This window comes from Convolutriloba macropyga, chromosome 7, assembly GCF_964194025.1.
Source record: "Convolutriloba macropyga chromosome 7, txConMacr16.3, whole genome shotgun sequence".
Lineage (NCBI taxonomy): Eukaryota > Metazoa > Xenacoelomorpha > Acoela > Convolutidae > Convolutriloba > Convolutriloba macropyga.
In genome coordinates, this window is record NC_134474.1 from 44,114,413 (window position 1) to 44,129,196 (window position 14,784).

The 14,784-nt window shown below is 35.2% G+C and overlaps 2 protein-coding genes and 1 non-coding gene across 6 annotated transcripts in view; 2 read left to right on the forward strand and 1 right to left on the reverse strand.

Annotated features, from left to right (window-relative positions):
- The window catches only part of LOC142342901 (dynein axonemal heavy chain 2-like), a 270,510-nt gene that overhangs the window by 214,498 nt on the left and 41,228 nt on the right, over positions 1–14,784 (forward strand). Inside the window, exons 48-49 of the mRNA XM_075394558.1 lie at positions 2,655–2,781; positions 9,594–9,742. Coding sequence (XP_075250673.1) covers positions 2,655–2,781; positions 9,594–9,742 — 276 coding nt within the window. The remainder of the gene's footprint in view (positions 1–2,654; positions 2,782–9,593; positions 9,743–14,784) is intronic.
- Positions 1–14,784, forward strand: part of LOC142342898 (arrestin red cell-like) — a 553,550-nt gene that overhangs the window by 154,655 nt on the left and 384,111 nt on the right. The gene's annotated exons all lie outside the window — the stretch shown is intronic.
- On the reverse strand, positions 3,843–3,915 carry Trnav-aac (transfer RNA valine (anticodon AAC)). The gene has a single exon. It is a non-coding gene; the product is annotated as a tRNA-Val (tRNA).

Sequence of the window (14,784 nt, forward strand, 5' to 3'; positions counted from 1 at the left end):
ACACTAGCACAATCTTTGTAGACTCATACGGGGGCTATTTCTATTTAAAATTCCCTTGAGAGTGCTCAGTAATTAGAACCTTGCCGTTTTTTGCTATTTTTACTCGTTGAATATCAAAAACGGAGCATTTATTTTTGATATTTTAACTAACGAAAAATCTAAATCTATGACATTCGAAAAACTAAGGGTCTTAATGGACGATAAGCATTAGCAGGGCTAGTTTTAGAGCAATCTTGGACTTTTACTATCCAAAAAAAATTGGATTGCAATCAGTAGGTCTTTTTTTATTAAAAAAAATTTAAATTTATATTAATTCATTTTAAATTAATTAAATAACAAAACAGTTCAAATCAAAGCTCACTAGTGATAGGTCCAATCGGTTTCCTAATTAGGTCCAAATTTATGTATCTAGTTTATTACTTGAAAGCTTACCTTTAATTTGAATTTTAAAAACATTCGATTTTTGAATAAAAAATGATTGAACTTTGCATCCATTTTTTTCTTAATTTGGTCAATTTGTAGCTTAGTCTTGGCAATGAAAGAATGCTTCTTCTTTCTGCTGAATTTCAGTTCAATTTTTATTGCGGTTTTACAACTTAAGTTGTTTTTTTCTGGCTTTGATACTACTAGATTTCACTTTTTTTTTACTTCTAGGTTTTTTTTTTACCGTTTTTCATGTTTTCTAGTTTTGTCACATTATAACGTTATTTCAGTTATAACAGTTTATTCAGTTTATAACAGTTCAAATATCACAAAAATGGTGTTCAAAATAATGAACAATTGATATTATTAAACTCCCTAAAGATATAGATTTTGGTTTGAACGGCTTCGACACTACTTTCTCGGAGAATTCAATTGAATTTTTTCTTTGTCGTTTTTACTTTGTCTTTTGTGTCGAATGAAATTTCCGGTGCAATGGCACGGTTTCGTTAGCTTTTCATGGAAGAATAGATGAGCCGATATTAGTAGATGTTATTGTCACATTATCACGCTATTGACAGTTCATATATCTCATTATTTGCATTTAAAAAAAGACATAATGGATAATATCAAAATCCTTCAGGATATAGACTCTGGTTTTAACGGCATCGACAATACTTTCTTGAAGAAAGTAAATGAATTTTTTTAATTTTGTCTGTAACTGTCGTTTTCACTTTGTCTTTTTAGTCGTATGAAATTTTCTGTACAATGACCCGCTTTCATTGAGTATTCATTAAAAAATAGATGAACTGATATTCTGATATTAGTAGATAGCTGACGACTTTCATAACTTTGAAATCAATTGTTTTCCAAAATAAATAAAAAAACTTTAGCTTCGCAATTTAGTTCCTTTTATTGTCTGTTTGTTACCTGATCCCGTTAATTACAGGTATGATATTTTTTTGTTAAGGGAAGGTATAAAACGGGATTGGTGCCAGAAAATCTAATGTTTTTAAAGAATTCGTTGTGGATTTACTGGCTTCGACACGGGTTCTTCACAAAAAAAGTAAACTAATTTTTGATTGTTGTCATATTTGACGTTCTTTTGGTAGACCTAAGACATATTCTGGATAATTGCAGGTCTCAAGGGCTTCCCTTGTAAGAATAAATGAACCTATTTTATTATTTCATTTTGTATTTATAGGCTTTCATGTCTTTGACTATAGTTTTTTTTTCGAAAAAAAACAAGTATTACCTAATTTTTTTTCTTTTTTGTCTACAGATTTTGAGGGCCAAAGTATGACTTTACGGCTTCGAAAGTGTTTTCTGGCAAGTTTTTATTGATTTTTCCATTGTTGTCTATTTGTTGTTCGTCTTGTCACCGCATAAAAAATTGAATACCGACAGTTCCTAATTCCCTTCTATAGAAGCATTGGTAATTGTAAACCTATGGCATATTTTATTTAATTTTTAAGGGTTTTCATTAATTTGAAATTAATTGTTTTTTTTAAAAAAAAAATAAGCGAATTTTTCAACTCTGCTGTTTTTCATCTTTATTGTCGAATTGTTACCAAGCCTTATTATGGACTGGTCCCATATCCTTTCGGTGAATTACAAGTTTAGTTTTAGTTTAGCTTCAGTTTTTTCTGACGCTATTTTGACTTTGTTATTAAATTTTGTTTTTTAGAACGGACAAAGTTTTTGATGTAATTAATGTTTGTTGTTGTTGTTGTTGTTTGATTTTGGTGTTCGTCTTGACTCGCTTTCTTAATAATTGTATACCTCATCAATCTAATGCATCATTTGTTACTCCACTGAGTTATTTGCTTTGGAGGCTATCTTTTCGTTCATACACCTATGTTTTTTTGTTTTCGAGATTTAAAAGGTAATTGTTCTCGAGGCCTTGAAGACTGAGCCATCCTTGAGCTTTCCATGACGCAATCCAGTTAGACGTTCTTCATTCAGTCTCTTTATTTGTTTGGCATTTGTACAATCTAGCTTTGGAGTCTTACCCGCTTTAGCGTTACCAGCTTTGGGGTCTGTAGTCTATAGCCTCGCCAATTGTACTATGTTGTTGAGGCTTTATTTTCCTAGTAGGTTTTAATCATGGGAAAGAATCGAAGCTATAACCTGAAGTACCCGAGTTGCCTTAAATGATGTGGTAGGTTTTATTTTTAAAGAGGCTCTGGAATGCGAACGAATGTAAAAAAGAAATGTTCGTGTTTTTTGCACAGGTATACATGTCGTGGTCTGTTCGAGCGACACAAACTGCTCTTCTCCTTCCAGATGTGTGCCAAGATCCTGGAGGCGGCACAGAAGCTCAACATTGACGAGTACCAGTTCTTCTTAAAAGGAGGAGTCGTAAGTTGTCCAAACATCTTCTCTCAAAGCACGATCTATAAATTAAGTGACGCTGCTTGAAGTCACTGAGAACTTCCGGCGCTTATCGAGGACCATGTAGTGGTTAGAGGAGTGGAAGCAGAATTTCGAAGTGACTCTACAGAGTCACGTAACCTTGCCTAAAGCACGGAACTTTTAGGTTTGAAAATGTCAAATTTTTATGAAAGTCAACTTCTGGCTATGTTTCTGGCACTGCTGGCCTTCGACATTTTTTTTAACGTGCATCTGCGTTTTCTATGATTACTTGCATGCATACAAAATGAATCTACCTAATTACTCTCTAATGACAGGTTACTCATATGCCATCTTCCTTCTCTGCTTGACCCCCCTCTTTGGATCAATTGGTATGCAGACACTAAAAATAAAAAACATGCAATCTCTTAAAATCATCATTGGTTCAACTCGTGGAGTGTCCTTGCGCAGCTTGTATATGTATCATAGTTTAATATTGTTTTTTTGCGATAATATTAAATATTATTTTCTGAACTGTCGCAAAATTCAAACTGAAGTTATTGTCAGAACGCTTCATTTGGGTTCGGGTCTTCTACCATCTAAAAGTACTCAGCTCAGTGATCTAGAAAGAGATAAAGTGATTGACTGTTCTTTGTTTCCAAATACACTATTTTTATTTGACCACATTGTGATTTGTGACCCCATTTTAACTTTTCCCGTGAATCTAACCAATTATTATTATTATTAAATTGACTTGGTACCCGCGATGCGGGAATCACTTTGTTAATTAATTACAAAAACAGGACCAATTAACAGGATACTAATGTCAACAATATCAACTGTGAACAATTCTGCATTCTTCTTCTGCAAACTTCTTCTGCATTGGTCCGTTTGGTTTGCTGCTTGAAAAAAAATTGTGCATGTACTGCTTGATTATTTGAATGAATGAATGAATATTCTTTTGGTTTGTCAAAATTGATTTTCAAACTTAAGTTTTAGGAACATTTGATCAGTCTTTTAACATCTGCAAGAATAGTTTTGGTCTTGGTGAATAATATACTTTGCAAAAGTGATGCCACGCAGGCTCGAACTGGGGACCTTCTGCGTGTTAGGCAGATGTGATAACCACTACACCATGGCACCGTTGTTAGAAAAGAGTTATGACATAACAAAAAATTTTTCTTTCCAGTGTCATCCGAACTAATTCCAAAAGTTATTCAGCTGCAAATGTGTATTCAGTCCAACAATAGTACCATGATTTCATATTTACATCTTTTCCGCTTGCCACCCCCACTTGCTAGTCCTATATAGCCGAAATGGTTCTACTTCTTTTCACCCGGAATCATATAAGTCCGCTTATCTTAATTGACACCATTTCAGTTCACCCCTCTATCATTTCACCCGGCAATTTAGGAATCGGTATTACAGGCATGTTCCCGAGGGTCATGGCCAAATGCTTATAGTGCCAATGTTAATAATACCAATTCTACAAAAGATTAAAATTGGGGTGAAATGACAGAGGAGTGAATGATAGGGGTTAAACAAATAAACAAATAGGTGTGAATAATTGGGACACCAGCCGAAACTAAAGCAACTTTGGCTTTCTACTGGACGGTTCATTTATTTTGTTGAATAATTCCCTGATATAATGGCTTGAAAAGCACTTTTTCAGTCATTTTCAAGAAAAAAATATGTATAGTCTACTTTACATGGCCCGTAACCGATGAAAAATGTAGTATAACAGCACGTTTTCTGTTAAGTAATAATAATAATAATAATAATAATAGTAATAATAATAATAATAATAATAATAATAATAATAATAATAATAATAATAATAATAATAATAATAATAATAATAATAATAATAATAATAATAATAATAATAATAATAATAATAATAATATTCGTTCTCAAACTGATACCAAATGACAGAATAAACATACAATCAGTAAGTTATTATCAGTTTGCAAGAGCACCATTAGACTATTACTGTCCGTTCTCAGGTGTCTTGAAACATCTTGAGAGCTTTTCTGTTACCAAAAAAAGATAGCGAGTAATTCTGGATTCTCATATATGTAGACATCTCTAATACTATGCAAATAAGAGTCTAATTGTTTTTTTGCCAAGTAGTAGAATATTTTTAAAACACTTATGTCACACTTCACTAAAACATTATAGAGGATCCTGACGCGAACTTTAATGGACTTTTTTTCGTTTTGTAAGTCTTATTTCAGTTTTCAAAAGTTTATTTCTTTTCTCCGGATCAAAAAGTGTGTGAATTTCTTTGGTGCTTTTGTAGCTGTTTACATCTGGATGGGCAAGTGTTTGTCTTAAAACAGCTGCCAGAAGCTTCAAACGCTCGTAGACACGAAGTTCCCCCACTTGGGGTATTTTGTATTTTGATCGCAATTTGAGTGTCGATTCGAACTTTCTTTTTTTTAAAAAATGATTTGGATCAATAGTTCCTGTTGATTTTCTATTTTTTCCGTTTTTTATCAGCAGTACAGTACACCAGTATGCCACACTGATAGATTGACTGAATAAAGGATTTATATGCTCTAAATAATTCCGAAGAAGGCAAAAACTTTTTGAGTTGATACGGCAACGGAACATTTTTGGCAGTTTTTTCAGCAACTGATTTGCATGCTCCTTGAAACTCAACTTGTGGTCTATTTCGAGAACTGAGTACTTTGCAGAAGTCACTACTTTACTATTTGGAACAACCTGCTTAGCCTGATTGGCGCTTGCTGCCGTGCCAACAATAAGTGTTTTAGTTTTCGTTTTATTTAGGGAAAGACTGTTTAGAGCCACCCAGTTTCATATTTTTCAAAATCGTCTGCCGTGTCAGCGCCTAGTTTACCACAGCGGTATCGTCGGCGAAGAGAACTATCTGATATTTAGTTTGTAAAGTGGGAAGGTCATTAATTTAGATTAGAAACACAGGTGGTCCTAAAACAGACCCCTGAGGTACTCCACAAATAACTGGTAAACAGCTAGATGTGGATTGGTTAAACTCAACATATTGTTCTCGACCAGTTAGTTAGGAGGTAAGAATTCGGTTTGTTGGGGCACGGAAACTTATTTTTTCAAGCTTAAGGATCAGAGTTTTATGGTCTACGGTGTCAAATGCTCTAGCTAAGTCAGAGAAAGTTGCCTGGAAGTTTGGAGACAATCTTATGATTTCTACCAGTTTTGAAATTGCATCAACTGTGCTTCTTTTCTCCCTGAAGCCATATTGTTCTACATTGATTATATTATTTTTTTAAAAACTCTGTGATGTTCCTTGCTAAAAGCTTTTCAAAAACTTTGGACAGTACTGGAGTCAGTGCAATAGGTCGGTTATTAGTCTCTTCGTTCCTCATTCCATTTTTGTGTAGCGGTATTACCTTAGCTATTTTTAAATAAGTTGGAATGTTTTCTTCTTCCAAAAGTTGGTTGAATAGAATATAGAGAGAAACCACCACTGGGTTAATAATTTTCATTTTCAAGAACCAGTTTGACATTTCATAGTGATCTGTAGAGCGTTTAGGTTTCAAAGACTAAATAAAATTAAAGACTTGATCCTCAAAGGGCTTTACGTAAAAAGTTTTTGAGATCCTTGTCACATTTGCAACAGCTTCAGCTGGAATAATGTTTGTATTGGATTGCAGTTTATGTCCGACTTTTACGAAGAAGGCATTGAATTTTGCTGGTGTTGAGTATTTATCGATAAGAATTTTAGGTTCCTAGCAATCTTTCTCTAACTGTTTTATGGTTTGGTAAAACTCTCGGGGAATTTTATGTTCAAAGAATTCTTGCTTTTTATGTTTTATCATAGCTTTGACTTGTGTTTTTTGCTTTCCAATTCAAAATTTAATGAGGGTTGGTTCGTTTTTATACCGTAGCCAGAATTGTTGTTTTAAATTTCTAGCTTTCTTTACATCATTCTCAATCCAGTCTCTCTTTTTTGTTAGCTTTGTTAAATTTGAGGGTTAGGAAAGTATCGAGTGTAGTTTCTAAAACTGAATTGAAGAAAATAAACGCGGAGTTCAATTCCATGAGGTGAAAATTCTGTCTTTGATCATTAAGGGCAGTGTTTAAATTGTAGCTGAAAAACAGTTTGAAGTCCTCGCACTCAAGTTTTTTCCACTTTCATCTTCTGAAAGCGTTTTCTGTAATCATTGTTAAGGAGGTGGGCATTTTCAAATAACTAAACTGTGGTCACTAACATTGTAATCTTGGACATGTATGTCGCATTCAAAATCCAAGAAAAACACGTCTAGGCATGTCGCCGTGTTACTTGTAGTTCTTGTGGGGTAGAGATTATTCGTAATTGTCAGACCAAATGCGTCCAATAAATATTTCAAACTCGTTGCTTCATTCCTAGGCAAACGCATGTTTAAGTTAAAGTTACCACATAACAAATTATTCCCACTCAGGTATCCCACAGTTGTTAAGTGATCAGTAAGTTTGTTTAGGAACATGTTATGGCGCGTTTGTGGTGACTTATAGAGAGCTGTGATATTGAGGATATCTTTTGGGTTCGTTTGAATTTGCAAGGTTAAAATTTGCAAAGGTCTTCGGCGCTTTTTTGACAACCCTAATTTTTAGCCCGTCTTTTACAGAGACTGAAACTCCGCCTCCACTGCTGGCTTGACCGCACTTTATCGGTGAATTGAAACCATCAATCTTATAGACGTTTGCCGATGAATTATCTTTTATCCATGTTTCGGTCAGAACAATTGCAACAATTTTTCTAGGGTTTTTTCTTCTTTCATAACAACTATAAACTCATCCAGAATCTTACTATGTTAGGAAGATCTGGTTTAGGATCGCGAAAGACGAGCTAATGCAAATTTTTTAAGTCCTCCAAGTTGTTAATAGCAACATACTTTGTGTTCCCATCATTGCATTGATAGCACAATTCTTTGTAACAGTCAAATATCCAAGCTTATCAACGGCACTTTTTAAATCCATTTCAAAACTAGGTAAACGTTCATTCACATAAATGTTTTTACCGTTCAAAGGATTTTTCGAGTAGTTCCTTAATGACTTTTTCTTAGAGGCGGCATAATAGCATCCTTGTCATAAAAGTACACAAATTTAACGATTACAGTCTCTTTGAGATTCGCAGGCACAAAAGCACGTCGCAAATTATGATAGGCTTTAAGGCGGTCTTCCGACATAAAGTTTATGTTCATAAAGTTCTTGAAGAAGTCTAGTAGGTTATCTAACAGTTTTTGCTGGTCTCGGGGGTCAAATGGAGGGTTCTTTATAACCAAGCAGTCCTTCAATATATAGCGTTATGCACAATACACTAGTGCTGTGCACATATCATTTTCAAAACTCCCCTCTATTAGTTTTTTCTAAATATATTTGCATATTTTTGCATTGATTAGCTAACCTTGATCCTTCAACATCTCCATACGCCTTCATTTATTGTATTGTACTATTGAAATAGCAAAAGAATTTTAAAACTTTGAAAACAATTGAAAGAATTAAGTTCACATATAAATAAATTATCATATTCCCATTATAAAGTCTGTTCACAAAAGAACTCTTCTATTTCGTCTAATTTGTTTTTGTTTTCAAATACCAGGTTTGGCTAGAAATGTAAAATGGTTAAATGTATAAATGGTTTCCCTTATTATCAGTGGCTGAAATTTAACTCAACAAAGAAATTTGTTCCTTTTTGCCTTGGGTCCTTGAGAAGTTTGTGCCCAAATTTCATAACCACTCAGTCGTTAAATAAATGGCAAAAAATGTTTTTTTTATTTCAATTTTTTTTTTTACAATTATTCAAATGTAACTATTTTTCTGACAGCAAGCAGACTTTGCATGATAAAATATTGTTACGGCTCAACTTCCTCAAGCAGCAGGCCCTTGAATTTTTTCTTTCGAAATCATTTCAAATTAATTTATTGTTTTTCGATTCTTTCAAAACTACCCCTTGTTAGTTGTCGCTTGAAATCTGAACAGAATATATAAGTATTGACATGTAATTCCGCTAGAGCACCGAACTCAAAGTCTAGTAGTGAAGGACGTCGTTGTGGGGTAAATACTAAATGGAATGCAATGAATTGATTGCTATTAACCTGTTGTTTTCTCATCAATGAAGTTGCTTTTATTTTAAAGGTATTTCACCGACCTAGCAAATTGTTGAGGCGTCGGGAAACTACCAAGGGCAGCCAAATGGTACCAAGCTAGATTAATACTCTTCATTTTTTTTCCTCTTAAATTACTACACCCTCTACTTTATTAGTGCATTTTTATCTTATCAGGGTAACTGCACTTGCACACATACTCAAGTAGTTATTCTTAATTTTAAAGCTTTATTTAAGTTTTTTGAGAACAAAATTTACACTTTTGTTCGCTCAGTTTTCAATGTGGTGTACGTATTTGCTATGAATTCTGACCCCTACAAGTCATTACAATCGCTCACAGATAGAATGTAAATTTAAATATTCATGATACCAACATGATATATGACGTCGAGCAGATGTGAGAGGAAATGGACGGCAGTTTTGGTAGAAGTTCTCTGACTCTGTTCATGTTTTTAAAAAATGGGTATTATAATTTAAACGTTAATTCTGCGCATGCTGGAAAAAATAAGTTGTTGTCGACTTCTAACAATGTCAGCGAACTTTCCGTTCAATTTTTAACGAACTGAAAATTGATCAAATTTTTAATGTACCTATAAATCGGCATAAACTCAGGAATTTCAGAAGTCAGAAATTCAGCAATTTTGCCTGCTTCTTGGTTACTTTTTATCAGCTTCCTGCGGCCGGAAAATGTTTGCTTCAAGACATCCATATTTGATAGCTACATTTTTCCCAAAGGTGTTGGACCGGGAAGAGCAAATGGACAATCCATGCAGCCAGTGGCTCACAGACTCCAACTGGGACAACATAACTGAACTGGACAAACTGGCTAACTTCCACGGAATCATCACCTCATTCGAACAGTATCCCAGGGATTGGAGCATATGGCAAGTTGTTTTAATCCAACTTCTGCTTTTATGTCAAAATTATTTCACAAAACTTGAAACTCTATGTAGTCACTAAACAAAGACGCCTACTATGTTAGCGTGCTGTTAACTCACATTTTAATACAAAATTATTGACTTTTTTCATGTTTGCTGATCTTTTTGTTTCGGAATCTAAATTCTATTAACAATGACTTTGTAAAATGTCACTATAAAGGGTATTGTGAGTAACTGACTACTTCTTCCGACCCATATCAATCTGGCCGGAACTTCATGCGCAAAATGTTTTTTTTTCAGCCCATTTTGACATGTCGACATATTTAGCGAGAAATCAATGAGCTGTATCACTTGAGATTTCGTCAAATGTAGATCAATTTAATTGGATGGTTTTTAAGTCTGGTCTTTTTCAAGGAGCTGTAGAGATTTAATTTTTGCAAAATTCGGCCAGTTTAACACTATTTCGATCACTTTCAAATTATTTTGCTTTGAAATTTAACTATTATAGCTAAATCACACCAAAGTTTCGCTTTTCTTAGTTTATTATGTAATTTTTAGTTATACTGAGGGTTTGTAAACTGTTTGAAGTTCATGTGGTCATAGACCAGAGAATGTGGGTTTGTGTTATCTGGCACAGTTAGCGAGCGTTCAAATGTCAACTCAAAAGAATTTTTTGCGTCAATTTTGTATTGTATAATGTTTCCGGTTTTATCTAGTTTTGTTTTTTTAAACCTGAAATAACTATTTAATTCTCAAAGAGTTTGTATCAATTATATTAGTCCTGCTGGTCTTTTTATGCGGCTTTTTGTTATAGGGATGTTTGCTGATCGTTTTTTTTTTCGTCTGACCATTTGATTTTTCGTCCTCCCAAACGAGATGGGCAGGTAATGCCATACCGCTCACAATTCTCTAGGTATGCGATTCCCTATATTGTTTAAAAGATAAATTGATGATGTGAATTGCGGTTCTTAGAGTTTGGACCCCCTCCTACTTAAAACACCTTCTTTACGCTTCCTCTCCGCCACTTCAAACCCATGTGATTCCTGACGTACTCTACAGTTCAGTTTGTGGCCATGAAGCAAAATTTACTTTGCTGAATTTTTGGTTTCGTCAAATTTTAGAAAAGTTTAACTAATACAAACTCGATTTAACTAATGTATCGCTAATGTTCACCCAAAAACAGATCGTCTTTGCTATGGAAATATTTGTATTTCGGCTTAGTGTTTTCTCAAAGCACACGACAAATAAGGTAACTAAGGGTTTTTACGCATTATTGGTCCCACATTGAGTTTTTTGTTGTTGAATTGACAAAAATAGCCTTTGAAATCCCATTATTAGGTCTCTATAGTTTTGAGGTTTTTTCTAAACAGCTTGTATGCTCTCTATAGAAAAATATGTCTTTAATTGAGGCTAATAGGAGGAGTTGTATAACAAGTTTTGTTTTCATGTAGAGGTTAATTTTAAAATTTTGAAAAATTAAAATGGATATAGAAACTTCTTCTTCGACGTTCTTTAACTTTTATGTTATATTACTTAAAGATTACAGATTTTGGTCTGTTAAAAAGTTTTTTGTAATTGACAGACGTTACTCGCAAGGAACTGTTTATTAAAGGAACGACGAAAGAGTTTCCGGCAAAACCCTTGATCAACCTTCATTATTTTTCCTTCTGTTTCTCGCTATGATTGGGCAGTTTTCACCATGTGAAAGTAAAGCATAGAAAAAAGTCAATAGAGGAGAAAAAGTCCAAAGACCAATAGTGATCGGCAAACAAAATGCCTTCAATACTACCCCTTTTTTTATTTTCAATTTTAAATTTATATTTAGTTTTTTTTTGAGCTTTGTAATATATTATTTTTTAAAATCTTATTATCAGTTCTTACTTGTTTCCTAATGATTTTTCGTAATATTAAAAGATATCATTTTTGCTGGACTATAAATGTCAGCAGACTTGACGAGGCAAATCTTTCGCTTGACTGTATAAACTTTTTTGTTTGGCGATTTTTTTTTACTGGATTTGTAGAATGATATAGATCTGAAAGATAGAGAACAAAAATTTTCTTTTTAACTAGGACTTTTGGGTGTTTTCAATATTTGACAGTTTGCATAATTAATAAGAACTTGATTTTTTTAAGTAAGTTAGATCATAGTCACTTTATTGCACTCGGCCAGTTCAGTTTTTTCTGTAAAAATTGAATGTTTTTTATTGAAATTGATGAGATTGAAGAATCTGAAACTTGCTTATAGAGCTAACGAGAAATTTCAGAGAATTAATGTTATACTTGAGTAATTTATATCAATTCTCAAAATTGGAAGTGTCCTGAGCGTTCCTGTAACTACTACTAAAGGGCCGTGTACACCATCCAGCAACGATGGATGTAGGTCGGGAAATAGGGGATGATGAGTAGCACTTAGCCGGATGCTGCACTCCAAGCTGTTCCCCTCCAGACAGTGTAAAGACGGCCCAGTCACAAAAATAATTAACCAGTGGAGAGGAAAGCACCTATGTATATAGCACACAGGGAACTGGTATGGAAGGATTAAAATAAAAATGGAATATCAAGGAATAAGCAAAGGAATAAAGTTAAGCAGCCAAACTCTCAGTGCAGCCTTCCCTCCTCCACGATAGCGCTAATCAAAGTCTCACTGAGAACACGAGGCCTGAGGGCGCGACATCTCCTCAAGCAGGGAACACAGCTCCTCAGAAGTGCAAAGTTGATTTTTTTTGGCTGTAGCTTATAGTGTCGGCGTACGGCTCTCCGCGTTTTTTTGCTGACCTTGGTTGCGAGTTGTTTCATAACGCGCGATGCTGATGGACCAGCACCGCCCGATTAAGCAAAAACCAGTGCGTTGAAGCTGCTGTGTTTGTTTTTGCGAATTCGCTCTTCGGTCTTATTTCGCTGGACGCTCTCGCCATAATTGTATGCATCTTTATGGTCTTAGGGCAGTTCTTCGTATGAGGGTCGAAAATCTTCACATCGAAGAAAGTGCTATTAAAGCGGGAGCCCCACAGACCGTTTGCCTTGATGTCCAGTCGAGCGTCATCATCAGTCGTGGTGGAATTACTCGAGAAAATTTCTCCATCGAGCGACTGAAGTTTTGGATCTATCTGTACATCGTGGCAAACGTCATCCATCAGGTTTGCAAACACGTCTCTGATTTCGTTGTGTCGTAGGTGCGTATACCCGCCTTTGGCGCAATGTAGGGCATGGGTGAGGCTAAATTCTTTCCCGCATGGGCATATGGCTGGCGTGTTCTTCGCTTTCCAGGTGTAGCGAAGTGCTATTCCATCACGGAACTCAGTCTTCGTGAGGTCAAAACCATGTTTTGATAACGGAAGCGCGTTAAGCCAGATAGATGCTCTTTTCTCCGAGGCCAGCTGGATGGTATACATCATTTCTGGTAGATTGTTTTCGGTTTTGGATTTTCGAGATGATTTCACGTTGCATGTCTGCTTTCTCTCTGAGACTGATCTTGGTTTGTTCTAATTCACATTGTTGAATTTCGAATGAATCATTATTGAATGACGTCAATGGACTGGAGAGTTCAATTGATTGCTCAAGATTTTTATGAAGACCTTGTGGGAGGGCGATGTTAAGCCTACCCATTCTGAGAGGGAGAGAAAAAGTTCTCTTTCCTCTTGGATTATTTCTTTGCCGACGATGTTTGGTATGACTCGGCCGAGCTGCCCCTCCACCTTGTCCTAAACCTCGTCCATGATTGTTTAGTACGCGAGAGGAAGCTCAACTTTTGTTGAACCCCCTTCGTCAAACATGCATAGGCATTCTGGGGAGAGGTGAGCAAATCGACCAAGTCTGCCCAAACTTTTTGTGTAATTTATTTCAGCGTCTTTCAGGACATTTTTACTGGCCTCAGAGCTTCCGATGGCTGATCCCAGTACTCGAGCGCCCTGCGTAATTTCCACATTTGTGCCTGCAAACACAGTTGACGCTTGGCGCTCGACTCCTGGCGTAATTATCACCTGACACTTCGAGGGATTGACAAGATATCCGTACTTGGGACCAAGCAGAGTGAGCTTGTCGAAGAGTGCCCTGATATTTTTCAACTTACCGACGACGCTGCCATCATCAACATACCATTTTTGTTATCCTGTAACAGCAATTTTTAATTTATTGGGATGGAATTTAATTGCCTGCAATAGATTGAAACTTATCAAGCTTTCTTCAAAATCAGTGGGTCCAATTGAGAAAGCTTTAAGAATTTGACTTCAAAAAACTGATGACACCAAGGCTTGCACTCGGGACCTTCTGCGTGTTAGGCAGATTTGATGACCACTACACCATGGCACCGTTGGTATCAAAATTTTCATTTTGTATTGATTTCCAGCATTCTCAAATTTGTCGTAAATGTCATGATAAGTGATTCTTTGGGCATTCACCTGCGATTTTGTGTTAAGACGGGTTATTCGTCAAAGCTTTTTTCGGAAGTTTTATTCTTAGTCTTAAAAGTTACTGCTGAACTCAGTTTTTCTTACTACATCCCTATAATCTATCCTAGCATGAAATATTAAAGTCTTTAATTTATGCTTTAATCTACGCTAATTTGCCAACAACGTTTGCCTACAGTTCTGGCGATCAATTTTTTCGTTAACAGACACGCTCGGTATGGCCAAATGATTATTTTAATTAATAGTGCCAATTATATGAAGGATTAAAATCGTAGTGAAATGATAGAGATTAAATAATCTGTGTGAAATTATAGGGGCTAAACAAATGGGTGAAAAAGACACGGTTTTGATATCCAAATATCAGAACATTGACAACGCTCAACGTTCCCTTCCTGTTGCAGATCCCTCAATTTTGAAGTATGGCGCTAATAAAATGGCAGATGTATCAAAATATAGAAATTTTTTGCTGGCCAATCCGAATTGAGAAAACGTTAATACTGTTTTTTGATTGGCTGATTGCTCCCTAATGCACTAGAATCTATAATTAGGCTATGTTGAAATTGGGTTAATTGAACGCATAACTTGAACTGTTTCAGATTTCTAGTGCAATCAGATTCGCTGGAAGTTCAGATCCTTTCCTTT